Here is a 15,614-nt window from a genome sequence, read left to right on the forward strand (position 1 = left end):
TACAGAGGTCAAGTTTAACTTGTTCTGGAGGAAAAGGTAGGTTAAGTCAACAACTATTACAATATTTGAAGTAGGACAGGCAAATTAAGCTGAGGTATGCTAAGTTATATTTTGCACACTTAGTTGGACAAGACCCTAATGGACCCAGAGATTTCACTGACCAAGCACCACCTCAGGATGAGAAAGAGGACAAAGCTACTTAAAAACACCATCAGTAAGCAGCCAGGGGCCACAGTGATGCTAATGGCATCCATACAGCCCCTGAACCAATGCCACAAGGGTCTTAAGAAACACAGCGCATCTGCTTCCAAGACCTTCAGAGGCAGCTAGGTCCCTGCAGGCAAGGGCATGCCGTTAACTGTGGCACGTTAACTGTGGCAAAACGTATGAGCTTCCTGTGCCTGCTAAACAGTCTGCTACCCAATCACAAACCCAACTACAACTACAGTCTCCTTTACAAGTACCTAGTGTTCAGAAGCCATTATCAGAAGAGTCAGCTTAACACTAGGTAACAAACACTAGAGTTAGTCTGTAAAAGACAAGTCTATACTTTTCTATCTGGAAAGCTCTTCAATTTCTTTCCTCTACTCCATTAGCAGTGAGATCACACAGTATATCCCATTTATCTTATAGAATGCAACATTTACATATCCTGTTCTGCAAAGGAAAGCTTTGAGACAAGTGGGAAAAAAGCAAAACACTTCATGTAACTTGCAGCAAATCAAATAAAGAATTAAAGGGTGCTCCTTCCTCACAGCCTGTTTCCACAGGATTGCAGAAAACTAGAAATAAGATAACTCACTATTTTTTATTCCTCATATTCAATAGCAGTTAGTCTTCTCTATATAGGGCATATACTATGGGAATAGAATAAAATTTTATCACATCTAGCATACTCTACTTTCTGATCATACTTTAAGTCTCATGCTGTAGTACAGCAGTGCTACCCATGGTATTATACCAGCAACTTGCCTGCATTCCAGCCTCCAGAGGAAGTTACTGCAACCCAACCTAGACCACTGGTGCCTTCTGGTTTTCTTTGCAAAACTTAGAAGCATTCAACTTCCATTTGGGGTCTTTTCTCCACAGGCCAAGGCAAGTTAAAACAAGATCAGTATTTTAATCTTTGATTAAGATTTTATCACATTTGAGGAGAGGCAGGTCTCTCACCAGCAAAACTGAACATCCTGTATAATATAATCTTCAAGACTTCAATACAAATTAAGTCCTACAAATTTGCAGTTTTATTTCCGTTCTTTTCACAAGAACTAAAAATATATTTATTGGTCACAAAAGACTAAAAATTTCAGGTTAGAGCTTGTTAGCAGACACCAGCTAGTAACAAGTCTGTAGCTGCAACAACATTTCAGAGAACATCCCATTTCACCACACATCTCTAGTCACTTCCACTAGCACCAAAAGAAAACATACACTGAACAGCAGTAGGCACAACTGAAGCTCTCCTGGGAGAGAAGAGCACAACAAAAACTGCCTGCTCTAATTACATTCTGTTGAAAACTTCAGTCATTCAATGGCTAAACAAACCCAATAATTAGATAAACTCTTAGCTGAAAGTACTTCCCTCAGTCTTAAAGGGAAGTTAAGCAGTACCTTTCAAAGACAGAGGGGGAAGGGAAGGACACTGATTTTATACCACCCTCCCCTCAGGAGTCACTTTCCAAATTTAAACCTTTCAATACAACTTATTAAAACCACACATGTGGACAAAAGTAAGATGCGGGTGTGTCATTACAAGGTGCAGGACTGACCTTTCAGGAAGTTGCTGTCTATTATGTTAGCACAGCTATATCACAGCACACTTCTTGTAAACGAGTGGGTAGAAAAAGCTTTAAGCACTCCTAGAATCCAATGTTCAACGTAGAACAGAAAACAAACCTGAGACCACTAGTTACAGGATTAAAATATTCTCATTTGAACTGCAAAGGTCACTTTATCTTGATTCAATGTTTGAAATACATTAAGTGCCAGGAACAAGAGGGAATTTCATTGATCACAGGCTGTGGTGCATACTTCGGAAGAAACAAAGACCCTACGGATCTTATCTAACCACATCTAGCTTTAGCTAGACACTACAGAAGCAACGAAGTTGCCAGATTCTTTTCAAAAGATGTGTAGGTGTTACCTGTTGAGAGAACATTCATAGGACAGTCTTCCAACCCAAATCAGATTGCAAGTCCTTATGTGAAAGTGATTATCAATCAAACATTTATTAAGCAGTAACAGTTGCCTTGTAAAATGCTCTCAAGTTCAAGCATTTTGAGGCTAGTATTTTATAGAAACATTCATACTGGAGAAGAGGAAAGATCAAGAAACAGCAGATGCTCTTCCATCAACACTTTTTTAGTTGTGACCAGCCAGAGCCCTTAAGAACTGCTGTTACCAAGAAGCAGGTTCAGTTACAAGTTACCTAGTTTTTGACTGAAACCTCAAGATGTACAAATGAAACTTGAGTAGCCAACAAACTAGTGTGGCTGGCTTAGAGCAATCTGGGATACCAGGGACCATCATAATACATCCAACTTCAAGTACTTAAACTCTTGGTTTAAGAGCACCTGTTTCAGAAACTTGACCGGAAAAAGACTTTCACATTAAGCAACATTTATATGACCTACTCCTATAACTACGTACACAAGTCAAGAAATCAAGCGCCTATTAACTGATCTGTTGTCTAAATGAGCTTGACTTTGGCAGACAAGTTCCGTAGGTACATATGAGCCCATAAACCCAAGCAAGGTACAGTCCTAGCTGCTCTTCAGTCCCTGGCAAAATTCTTCAAGTGTCAGAGCCAAGACCTCACCCATTCCTGCACGTGTGGTGGGGCTGAAGCAGCATTCCAACTAGGGGAAGCGCTTTGGCAGCCTCCTCTCTTCCCCTCCCCCTTGCAACACTGGTGCATAACTTTGGCCTCTGCATTTAGGGAATTTTTCATTCAACTCTACCACTATATTTTACAACCTAGTCATACAGTTTCCCCATGCTGTAGTGTATTTTCTTCTCCCAACTTGATTTTTGGGTTAGAGTAAAAACAGGGATCAGTTCTTACAACTGATATGCAGATCAACAAGCACAGTTAGGTCTGTTACTGAATACAAATATCCAAACAGGATAGATTTAAGTAGTCTAGAAAGTATTTTTGTACACATGCTGCAAAGCCACAGATCCAAGAGTACAGACTTAAGCAGCTTCACTGAAGCAAACACTTTTCCTCATCTACACCCCAGTCCCGTCATTATCTACACTTCTCTTCTTGCCACAGTTTCAACAAGTACAGGTTAAGAGTATAAATACACATGAGAAAAATATATCTATATTACATATCTGGATACTTTATGTATAAATCTGTCTCTTCGCCCTCACACAGTGTACAGACCTCACTTTTATGTGCTTAAGCAGAGGTGGGATCACAGAAGAATGGCTAGCTGAATTCTACTGCTAATTTCTTCAGGTGTTTTGCACCATGTGTTAAACCCATTAACCCTAACAGCACTGGCATACACGTGCAAAGAAACATACAGGTTTATAGTATTGCTTGCTGACCACAGCCACTACCAGACTTCATCCTGAAAATAAGGGATCAACAGAAGAAACGCACAGAAGTATGATTAAAAACACTGGGAGCAATAAACCATGTCTTTAAGCAATAAGGGCACCTAAATTACCATATCCAAAAGGATTAGGTGCTCCATTCCTGTCGGGGATTAAACAACATTTGAAAAAAGTTATTAGCTTACTGTAAAATGCATTCAGCCTTGAGAACCATCTACAAGTGAAGTTCTTAGGGGATCCCCTTGCCTTTGTTGCTACAAAACAATTTAGGAATAACTACAGTTATTAGTGCCCCAATGCACCAAAGCAACACTATAACCTTGTAATTCTCTATGTGCAGAAGTTTTATATGTAATGTAAAACCTGCCAGCATTCCAAGTCTTTCTATACACCTTGTTTTTTAAACACATACGCTTGTCTGCCAGCAACAAGTCATTTGAAGCTAGCTTAGAAACTCCCTCCTACACACCAGTGAGCCATGCTCAGAATTCAGATTACAATTACCTAAGACTTTTTAAGCAAGTCCTGCTTATTTATGTATGTCTTACAGCAATGCAACATTTACTGCTTTTCATTCTGAAAAAGAGCTTAAAAGATGCTAAAGAACTGAGATGACCATCACAGTTCTGCCTGTTTGGTTTATGTCTAGACAACACTTGAACTGCAGAGGGTGGAAAGAGGGAAAACAGCCAAATATGATTCAATCTGCTTTAACTTGTGACTAATCTCCCCACTTATTCTCAGGGAAGTTGGCACTTCTTTTTGCATCTTTAACTTGTCCAGAGTTATAAGGCAAGAGAATTTCTCTGACCTCAAGAAAACCTGAAGCAGCCTTCTTTTGCTCATCTTTTAGCTTTGCATAGGAAAAGAGTTTAAGCAACAGTGAAGTTTACCCAGTAGTATGGGCAACTGAAGCTTAATTACTGCTTTAAGAGCAGCAGGTGACTCAAATGCTAGTCCAGATTTATCAGTTGTCAAAAGATCTATACACAATATAGACCACCCCCTTCAAAAGTCTCTTGTGCATGCAGAATATTGCTCACCATGCCTTTATAAACAGCTTTCTCAGTAAGACAGTACTAATTAGACTACTCTGTCAAAGCAGAAAAGCACTACTTCTAAAAGAAAAAACAAAAACACACACTACATTTGAGACCTAAAGGACTCTCCTCTTACAACATTCTGTGGAACTCCAAATACATGCAGATTCATAATTTTTATAGAGAGGATCTGCTCAGTTCAAAGTTTTATCTAACTGTTGTCACATTAACTCCGGTCTTAAAGGTATTTTGTCTCAGCCTGCGGTTTCCTTGCCAGCAATCTTACAGTTTTCAAACAAAAAGCCTTGGAGCTACCTTTTCCAAGACAACGTAATACGAATTAAAAACTAACCGTACAGGGTTGAACCTCCTCTTCCACGTTAGCTATTTCTTAGTACGAAGTGTCTAATACTGCAACTTCACAAATCGCTTCTTAACAAAGCAAATACCTGACCCCAGAGGTGTCAGTCTCTGCAAGTGCACTCATGCAGAGCTCTTCCTTCAAGGTTCCATTCACAAACATTTTTTCACAAAGCAGTTTCCACTTTAAGTCATCACAGAATCTCAACTTGGCAGATATGCAAATTACATTCTGCCTCATATACTCAAAACTAGTCACATCACACCTGGTAGGACCACATTTTTCTACTGAGAAATCTAAGTGAAATAATAATATTTCATAAATTACACATAACGCACACAGAAAGAAAAGCACTGGTCAACAGGAAACTACCTCCTTTTCTCGTAAGTGGATCATAGCTCTCCTATATTTGTTTCTACGTCCAAATGTCAAGGAAGTTTCTAGGTTTAAAGGTTAGTATTTCAACAGCTTTGATTGAGGAATCAGATACAAAGATACATTTAACAGGAATTCTCCATCTGGCCACAAGCAAAAAAGCCAAAGTAATCTATTGTCAATAACAAACAGTCTAAACAGGCTGTCCAGCCAGCACACAGTACCCTACACGATGGCCAAATAAACTTCTAAGTTATGGACCTGAAAAACATACTTCCCCCAGTCTCAAAAGTCAAAAGAGAAAGTGATACAGCTTCCAGCCAGAAACACTGGCTAGACCTGACAGCTCCAACAGAAACTGTGCTTTTTTCCTGGACTACCAGTAGATCTGCTGTGGAAGCCAGTGGAGTTTGCCCGATTCTGAAGGAAAGTAAACAGAAAAACGAAGGCAAAGCGCCAGCGACCGAAGGCTTGCCGCGCCCTGCGAGCACCCACCCACATCTTCCCGGGAGCCGGTCCGCGCTCCCGCAACGCCGCGGCCTCAGACGTTACTCCGGGCCGCCTGGGCCGCGGGACCCGCCCCTCCCGGCGGCGGGCGCGACCAGGGAGCGCCGCGGGCACGCGGGCCCCGGGCGTCCCTTCCCGGGCAGCGGCAGCGCGCGGGCAGGGGGCGCGCGTGCGACGGCCCCGGCCCGCGGCCCTTCCCGGGCCTCCCCACCGCCGCTGAGGCGAGCGGTTCCCACAGGGCCCGCCCGCCCCGAGGCCCGGGCCGGCACCGCTCTCCAGGGCGCGGCGGCGGCCTCCGCTCACCATGTAGAGGGTGAAGGGGAAGCCGAGCAGGAAGAGCCACAGGTAGAGGTGCAGCGCGTTGACCCCAGCGCCCTGGTGAGGATCCTGGTACCAGCCGCCGCTCAGCGCCGCCCACACGCCCTGGCGCAGGATCTGCAGCACCTGGGAGCCCATGGCGGCCCCGCTCCGCCGAGCTGGCCCCGCTCTATCCGCCCTGCGAGCCCGGGCACAGCCGCGCGCCGCCCGCACTCCGCGACAGCCCGCACGGCCGCAAACGCCGCCGCCGCCTCCCCAGCAACGCCGCCGCCATCTTATGTCCGGGCCCCGGGCCGGCCGCCCGCCCCCGCGCCGCCGATAGACCGGCAGCCCTTGCGGCAGGGACGCCCGCCCCGCGCTCTGTCGCTGGGGAGGGACAACGCCGCGTGGGCGGGCGCGCCCGCTACTGCGCCTGCGCGCAGCCTCCCCTCTGCCCCTTCCCTCGCTGAAGCGGGCAAAGCCGCCGCCAGCGCCCCCTAGCGGCGCGGAGGAGGTCGGGGCAGCGCCATCCGGCGAATTGTTGGTCCTGATTCCCCGCCGGGCCCAAGCCCACCGGCGGGGCGGTGGCAGGCCGCTGGCAGGCCGGGACCAGCCCGGGACCAGCCCGGGACCTCGGAAGGAAACGTGTTCCCCGGTCACCCAGGCGGGCTCACGTCTGCAGCCTGGCCAGGGTGGCTCTGGAGCTGAAGCCATGTGAAGATATGGCTAGAAAATGAGTGAGGCACCACCGCACAAAGGGCTTTCCTGCCCCGCTCACAGGGTCCTGCTCCTGGTGGAGCGCAGTGTCCTCTTGTCGCAGCGCAGGGAGACATCGTCCCATTGTATGCTTCGATTCTTTAAAGCAAAATAACCTCGCTTGATTTGGAGTCCTTACATTTACTGCCGAGATATAATTTAACCAAAACCACTGCATGCCTGTCCCACCACAGGGCTTGTTTTGTTGTTGTTCTCAACACACACAAAGTCAGAGTTTGGACTTGCTATAAGGCAAAGCACAACACAGCAAGCCGTGGGCACACCACAAGTCTCCCACAGACTAAAGTCTCAACTTCCACATTCATCCAGTTTCACAGAAAGTCATTAGTTCTCATCACGTCCTGGCTTTCCAAGCTTTCCCTTTAGATAAGCACATCCTGAAAGTCACACATCAGACAGAAAGGGACACAGATTAGGGAAGGGCTTTGGAGAGTGCTGTGAAGCAGGGGAAAGGGGAGATCTCTTCCTTCAAATCCTATGAATGGGGAATGCTGAGGATCTGTCATTAAACTACCTGGCTTTTCAGTCATATTCTGGAAAAAGTAGTTTTGAGGGCACGTTATGACCATGTTGCTGTGGTGGCAGAAGGTTCTCACATAGGTTCTGTCCCAAAACCAAGTTACTGTCCCACTCCAGCAGGTATGAGACTGGGGAACTGCACCTCCCATATCTCTTCTGCGGAGGAATTGCAGGAATGAAATAACCCAAGCACTCAGCCATGACTCATGATGAGCATGCATTCGGGCTGGTGTTTTCAAGACGCTATGTTAATGCCACAGTCTCCAGTGTTTTTCTCCCTGACAGTTAGCGAACCAATGGCAGCATTTGGCTATTCTTGGAAAAACAGAAGACAGAAGTGACTGACTCAAAGCAGATGTACATGATCTATTTTTTGTTTCCCCAGTGGGAAAGCAGGGAGAAGGCATGGACACAAAACGCCAACCATGATGGCAGTTTCTCCCCAGTATAAACAGATAAATCATTTTTAACTATATTGTTTCAAATATTACATTTTTCTAACATAAGACTGCTAGCAGTATTTTGCAAAGGAGCATTTTTTCACTCTATAAACAGGATTGAGATATAAAAGGAAAAACAGAATGGGGCAGGGGGGAAGAAAAGGGAAGAAAAACGAAACAAACCAAAACTAAATCAGAGAAAACCTACAGAGGATTATCATGAATGGGGAGGGGCAATTCCCTTTATCCTTTTGGGGTAGAGTCAAGCATGAAAAGCCTCACTGACTACGGTTGGCTCAGAGAAAAAACACAACTATGAGGCCTGTTTCAACCATATCATTTGCCACAATACCATTAAAAACTAAAATTACAAATACAGCTGTTAGAAGATGGAGTTTTAGTATGTGTTGTCCATAAATACACTATGATACTGTAATTATCAGAATTATGAAGCCTTAGTTCTTCCACCAGCTGTTTTATGAATGTAACATAAAAGCTGTTCACCTTCTCCACAAAAAGGAGGGAAGAGGAATAACATTCATTAATTACATGTCTGAAGGCCTCAGTAAATGCTTTAGAAACCTTTATGTTTCCGTTTAGCAGCCGTTGATTAGATCAGAACAGATTTGCCTCAGCCTCATAGTAATGATTCATGTTAAACAGCACTCCTGTGTGAGAGACTGGATGCTGTGGAAGCCTATGACTGCTTCCCCAGCCCTGCTCCTAGAAGTCATTGGACCAGCCATGGAACAGTAGAGGCTTGGGGCAGGGGGTTAAAGCAAAACAAACAAACAAACAAAGCAAAAAAAACAAAAAACCCACAAACAAGAACAACAAAAAACAAACAGGGGAAACAAAGCATGAGTATTATATGCTCAACCCTGATCCAAAACAGTGTAACCTAGTTTAGCACAGATAGCCCTGTTCATGAGCGCTTCAGTGCAAGATGATCTAGTCTGCATGCAGAAAATAAGCAACAGAATATCATGTGCTTGAGAGAACAATTAAATTTTATTGTTTAGCTATTTAAATGCAGACAGGCTGAAATCATTAGGACACAAGATGGGGAAATAATATTATTGGAATCCATTCATACCTGAAGGTAAAATTTATAACAAGCCCAGTCATAGACATCATTAACAAAGTAAAAAAAAAAAAAAAAAAAAAAAAAAAAGATTAGCTTTTAAGTGAAACAAACAATGTACATGTGGATAGAAAGTAACAACAGGAGACTCAATCTATGCATTAAACCTCTGCAATCCAACAAATAACTAGCTTAGCTTCTGCACTCTACTTTAGCCTTACAGTACTTTTCTTGGATGGGTATTATTCTCTATACAAAAAAAGAGTGTGCTCTAGGGAAAATAGAGCACAACATTGGTGAAGAGTGAAAATTTTTAGATAATATACTTGAGAGAGGGGGCATTAAATCAAATGATTGGAAATCAACCTATTTTCCTCCAGCATTTCTCTTGGAATTTAGTATGCCAAGACTAAATCAAAGAAGTAATTTGCCACATAAGCCAGCGTGGCACAGGAGGAGACTAACTGAAAACTGTAACTATTATTTTGGCCAGACAATACTTCAATTCAATTTTTCCCCACATTCTTTATATATGTACCCAGTCAAGTGCCCTCCTTACAACTGCAGGCTATTGGGGAAGCTTCTGTAGCAAATTAGTATTTTTGCTCTCTTAGGTATGCCATCATATTAAAGATATGGCTGTTTTGACTTGGATTGGCTAGGGAAGAATGATCTTTTAATCATATACAGCAACATTTTTCTTCATGCTACATGCCAGTGGATTGAAAGGGCATTTGCAAAACCAGGACAACACTGCATGTGGTACATGGTAGAATGTAGGTTATACCAAATACCCAGATGGATAAGCTAATCACAGTTCCTTGACCAGCCTTATAAACACACTTTTTCTAATGCATGATATTACAAGAACAGGAAGTTAATCAAAACAGTAACAAAACACTGAAACCTGCCACAAAACCGCTTCAACATGTTACCATTTCTAAGAATAATATTGCAGCATGCTTTGCACAATTGGTATCACTTCAGTCTCTCATATCTTCTCATTCAAGGGAATGAAGTTCTACACTTTCCCTCCAGACATCTTTTGTGGGATACTCAGAATTATCATTTTTAAATTAGTTATCAAGAGAATTCCTAAGATTTTTTTTTACGAATATAACTTAGATAATTAGGACAAGAGGTGAAACAGAAAGTTAAAAAGAATCTTTTGCCTAAACTGGGTGGAATTTATTATGCCCAGAAAGAGGCTTATGATTGGCACTTCCTTGTTATTTTTCATTACAGTAATTATCACAGCATGATACCAAGCTGTAAGTAGCTAATAAAACAATCACCATAAAATAAGAAAAACACTAATTTGCTCACTTTACAATTATGAGGGTTAGCACTTCTCTCTCCTTGCTGGGTACGGCATTTGTTTTCAGATGAAGATTGACAAACTAGGCCTTGGTGGCTCACTACCAACTTTTATTTACGTCTTCCTATTGATTCCTTTTCTCAGCATCTATAGCTGGACAGCAGCATTAAACCCTGGTTTTTGGATCCTGCTGACACATACTGTTTACTGTGGATTGGATACATTATCCAAAGCAGCAACTTTGGCTCCAAAACAAAAGAAAAAGACAGAAGTCAGTTTTCTATATAACTGGTAAACCTAGGAGAGAACTGCATTTACCTTTTGATTTCCTGAAAAAGCAACAGTCACGATGTACACTTGCTAACTGGGCTTTTGAGAACCTTTATATAATTATAAGTCTTGACTTTCTTTTCAACATTTCTCTGTAATTGCAACCTGGTTAAAAAAGGGTTTATCTGAATTCAGAGCATTGTCATAAATTGTGATAAATATGTGTTATTCTCTCATTATCTCATATGAGAATTAAGAAGCAGGCTTATTTATGAGGGTGACAGGGAGCATAAAGTCATTCTACAATAATATTTGTTAGCCTGCTTTCACTGTAAGATAGCTAATTTTTCTTATAAAACCTGGCAGGAGGTTGGTCTAGTTTCACTTTTCATTACAGTACAGTAGTTTTGACAGCTGCGGGACTCTACCGAACATGTTGCCATCATGTTAGCATCTGAGAGCAGTTTATCTGCTGTTTGCACAGTTTTTAAACAGGCAAACAACAACCAGATCCTCTGACAGACCACACTCCCTTTCTAGCAGAGGATGCCACACTACATTCTGCCTTGTACACTAAGAGATTGCTCTGAAATTACTCCGTGAAATATAGTCTTGTGTATTATCCATACTCCCAACTGGAATACAGCCTTTAGTGACCGTGGGAAAACTAAGCCTACTCTTTAGTGTTTCAGGAGAGACCAGGCAGGGATTTACCAGCAGTACAGGGCTTTTACCCCTCAGTTCAAGAAGGACAGGGAACTGCTGGAGAGAGTCCAGCGCAGGACAACAAAGATGATTAAGAGAGTGGAGCATCTCCCTTATGAGGAAAGGATGAGGGAGCTGGGTCTCTTTGGCTTGGAGAAGAGGAAACTGAGGGGTGACCTCATTAACGTTTACAAATATATATAAAGGGTGAGTGTCACGAGGATGGAGCCAGGCTCCTCTCGGTGACAGCCAACGGTAGGACAAGGAGTAATGGGTTCAAACTGGAACACAAGAGGTTCCACTTAAATATGAGAAGAAACTTCTTCTCAGTAAAGGTATCAGAACACTGGAACAGGCTGCCCAGGGAAGTTGTGGAGTCTCCTACTCTGGAGCCATTCAAAACCTGCCTGGACACACTCCTGTGTAACCTCATGTAGGTGTTCCTGCTCTGGCAGGGGGATTGGACTAGATGATCTTTTGAGGTCCCTTCCAAACCCTAACATTCTGTGATTCTGTGATTCTCTGAAGGTTTGATAGCAGGAGACTCCTTTCCTTCCTCACCCCTCTGCTCTGGTGAGACCCCACCTTGAGTCCTGTGTCCAGCTCTGGAGCCATCAGCACAGGAAAGACATGGACCTGTTGGAGAGGAGTCAGAGGAGGCCACCAAGATGATCAGAGGGCTGGAACAGTTCTGCTGTGAGGACAGACTGAGAGAATTGGGGTTGTTCAGCCTGGAGAAGAGAAGGCTCCAGGGAGACCTTATTGTGGCCTTTTAGTGCTTAAAAGTGACCTATAAGAAAGATGGGGAGAGACTTTTTTAGAAGGTTGTGTTGCGACAGGACAAGGGGTGATTGTTTTAAACTGAAAGAAGGGAGATTCAGGCTATATGTGAGGAAGAAATTTTTAACAATAAGGGTGGTAAAATACTGACACAGTTTGCCCAGAGATGTGGTAGATGCCCCATACCTGGAAACATTCCAGGCCAGGCTGGATGGGACTCTGAGCAACCTGATCTAGTTGAAGGTGTCCCTGCTCATTGCAGGGAGTTGGACTAGATGAGCTTTGAAGGTCCCTTCCAACCCAAACTATTCTATGATTCCCTGCTTTGCTGGCAGAGTCTCTGCTCACAGCACACAATGCAGCCCCAGCTGTAGGCCAACGTACAGCGCACACCCACCTTTATCACTGCCAGGGCACCAAATGCACCCCAGGTCCACCTGCCCTTTGGGGATACACCCTGCCCAGCAGCTTGTGGGGCAGGCCAAACTGTTCCCTCTCTTGCAGTCTGGGAGAACACAGTTCTTGCCCTCACACACCGAGAAAGGGGAAGAAAGATCTGGGGCTTTGTTTGTTTGGTTTGGTTTTCTTTTTTCTTTTTTTTCAAGTATCCTTATGACTAATATAGGTCTCCATAGCACCTCACAGTGCTGCTTAGGGAGAGATCAATTCACTGGGTGGAGAATGCTAATTACTGATCTGCAAACAGCTGAACCATGAAGCTCGCAGTCCCATTAGTCCTGCCTTTGCAGTTTGTCTCAGCTGCCTGCTGCACCTTTTGAGTATGTAAGCTCTTTTCCTATGCTCTCTGAGCCCTGTGGTTTTTCTCAAGACAAAATAAGCAGACCAAAGCGAGATTCTCCCCAAAGAAGAGCACTTACATAAGTTTCTTATTATCAGGGAGTGCTGAAAGGGGAAAACCGATTAAAATAGATACAGACGAAGAAGTTCCATGACAGCTAAGAAAAAAGAGTTCTTACCAACTTGTTGATAGCAACCTTCTGTAACAGCATCTTCAACTCCCCTCCTTTTCTTTGTTGTCTAGTTGTCTCTATACAGCTTTCAGCTGTACACTTTTAGGAGCTATGCAGGCCCCAGTCCCACTATCCTAACCTCTTGCAGCTGCTTTAGCATGGCTGAAAAATCAATTGGAATGGCTAAACATTCCCATTGCTAGAGACAGAGTGCGATTTTAAGATGGACTTTCCTCCTAAAGATGGTTCTGTTAGTATTTCTTGCAAGAAAATTGCGACAGCATCATCCACTTTCACATTACAGGACCTAATTCTGAGAATGTGTCCATACAGAAATCACACAGAGAAGTGTCATCGGTGTCCCAGTGACCACAAGGTCTCTCTGAAAAAGAGGAATTTGCTAGCGTTGCTGGTACAAGAATTGCCTAAAACCACCATGGAGATGAAACATAATAAACAAGGCTAAAATTAGAATATCCAAACAGCCAGCTGACAGTATTTTAGCAGCATTTATACCACATTCTTTAAAGTACAGCACAGTGGTGCCTCACTGTAAGAAGTTTCTAATGATTCATGATGCCACTGGGATAAATTAATATTTAAGATCTTTGTTCACAGTTAAAACTCTTTGTCTGAAGCACAAAGCTCCAATAGCATGTGAATGAGTCCGTAAGACCACCTTCTCAATTTCAAAGGAATTCCTCTCTCTTTCAGCTCTTTTTAGACATTTTTCTAAGAAAGTTAAGCCTTTTGTATTGGTCAGTCTCTGCCTAGGAGAGGGTTTCAATTTAAAGTACATTGTCAGAAGCAGAATTATAAAAAATATTAAATGCCTACAAATTTCAGGGTAATGAAAAGAGGCCAAAATTAGGATCTCCAAGGAGGAAATGTGGGCAGAATTTAGAGAATAGTCTTTAAACAGCTGTCTTGTCAACAGGGAACTGTGGCAACCTGTGCAGTAACTAGTGGCATTGCAAGGCAACAATGCTGTAGGAGATATAAGTCACAATTTTGTGTGACTGGATTTCATACAAGTACAAGGGTCTGCTGGGCAGATTAGTTCAGAAGCCCTGCTGCCTTGGCAGTTTCTCTAGATCTTTCTTGGATTTCAGCTTCATTTTGGATAAACAGAAGATTAACTTTATATTTCTGTCTGATTTCAACTCCTTTGCTAGCTGTGTATGTAAGGCTTCTCACTGAATACAGCCTTGTCTGAAATGGAACATGGCAGTGACTGTGCTTTAGTAGGAGGTGTGAAGAATAATTTTGACATTCAAGACTGTTGGAAACAGTATGTAATTCATTGCCTTGAGATGGAATGTGGCCATAGTTAACAACCTGGATTTGAGAAAATAACTGCAAAATCCGAGTTTTAAATCCCTTTTGGAAGGTAGCATCTCTAGTCACACACTGCTTCAGCACCAGTATAGGTTGGTCTCAGCAGAAGCAGAGCTGTGTTTTAAACAACCAACATTTAAATTCCCAGAGATGTTGTATGATTTATACTGGTAAGAAATCTCAGCTGCCTCACAAGATATGCCCCTTCCTGTATTCATCTTCCTGTTCTCTGGAGGCCTCCTGGATAAATATTGAGCAGGTCAGACCTGCTTAGCGTAGAAGATATGACGAAATCATACCCTGAGGTGTTGTGACTTCTATTTTTCTATTATTTGCTTGAATTGGCAGTGCCTGAAGGTACAGTTGACAGATTTCAGAATGTGAAAATGATTAATCTGGGAGGAGTGCCCTCAAACACTCCCACTTTATGGCAGATCTAAAGTAATGTGGATTCCAGCAACCCTTTAAAGAGCTGTTTGAAGAGAAAACCCATGTGAGCTACTCAGTAAATAACATTCCAGGAATCACAGAGGCACAGACCCAGGGTATCCCAGACAATCTCTCCTTTTTCTCTAGACCATGTTTTCTCTAAGCACTAGCTTAAGGAAGCCATCATCCTACAGCCGTACCGCTGCATGAACCAAATGAAATCAGGCATAAGTACAGCAGAATGAGGAAAGCCTAAAGGAGATGTGATGAGAGCTTTATTAGAGAGGACATATGGCTTTTAAAGAAAGGGTCTTTGGCAGCCAGCTGGAGGTGGCATAATTATTTGCCAGGAAAACAACAGCAGCTACAAAGATCTTCTCCCTCCCCTGCTGGCTGAATAGATTTGTTGCAGCCATTCAACAGGCAACTGGTTGTAACCTACCCTCCACAAACAGTATTTCATATTAAGCTGATTTAGGAGGAAGCTCTTATTGTAAAAGAAATCCATAGCTATACAGAAACACGTACACACATTCCACTAGGCCTCTCCTTGTAGCCCCCACTTTCAGCTAGCTCTTTGCTATAATCCAGTAAAACAGTCCCTGTGAACACAGGGCACACATGTATATAGACCTATGTGTTCATGTACGCATATAGATATGCCACAGGTTCTGAAATAGCATAACTTTTCATGCAAATATTCCTTCAGCTGCATGATCTTATAGTCTTCAGCCTCTTTTTACACCAGACTGTGTTTCACTTTTTAAATTTATCTTTATATCCATGAGTTGTCAGAATTCTTTGCCCTCATCCGTACAGATAAGGCCTGATCATCC

At 43.1% G+C, this 15,614-nt stretch overlaps 1 protein-coding gene across 5 annotated transcripts in view; it reads right to left on the reverse strand.

Moving 5' to 3' along the window:
• Nucleotides 1-6,493, reverse strand: part of PCNX1 (pecanex 1) — a 90,749-nt gene extending 84,256 nt beyond the window's left edge. For all 5 annotated transcript variants that reach the window (XM_065839807.2, XM_065839804.2, XM_065839806.2 and 2 more), the window contains exon 1: nucleotides 6,154-6,493. In XM_065839807.2, the coding sequence (XP_065695879.1) occupies nucleotides 6,154-6,306 (153 nt within the window). In that variant the 5' untranslated portion in view covers nucleotides 6,307-6,493. The remainder of the gene's footprint in view (nucleotides 1-6,153) is intronic.
• Between the last annotated feature and the right edge of the window lie 9,121 nt (nucleotides 6,494-15,614).

This window comes from Patagioenas fasciata, chromosome 5 (assembly GCF_037038585.1).
Source record: "Patagioenas fasciata isolate bPatFas1 chromosome 5, bPatFas1.hap1, whole genome shotgun sequence".
NCBI classification, from domain to species: Eukaryota; Metazoa; Chordata; class Aves; order Columbiformes; family Columbidae; genus Patagioenas; species Patagioenas fasciata.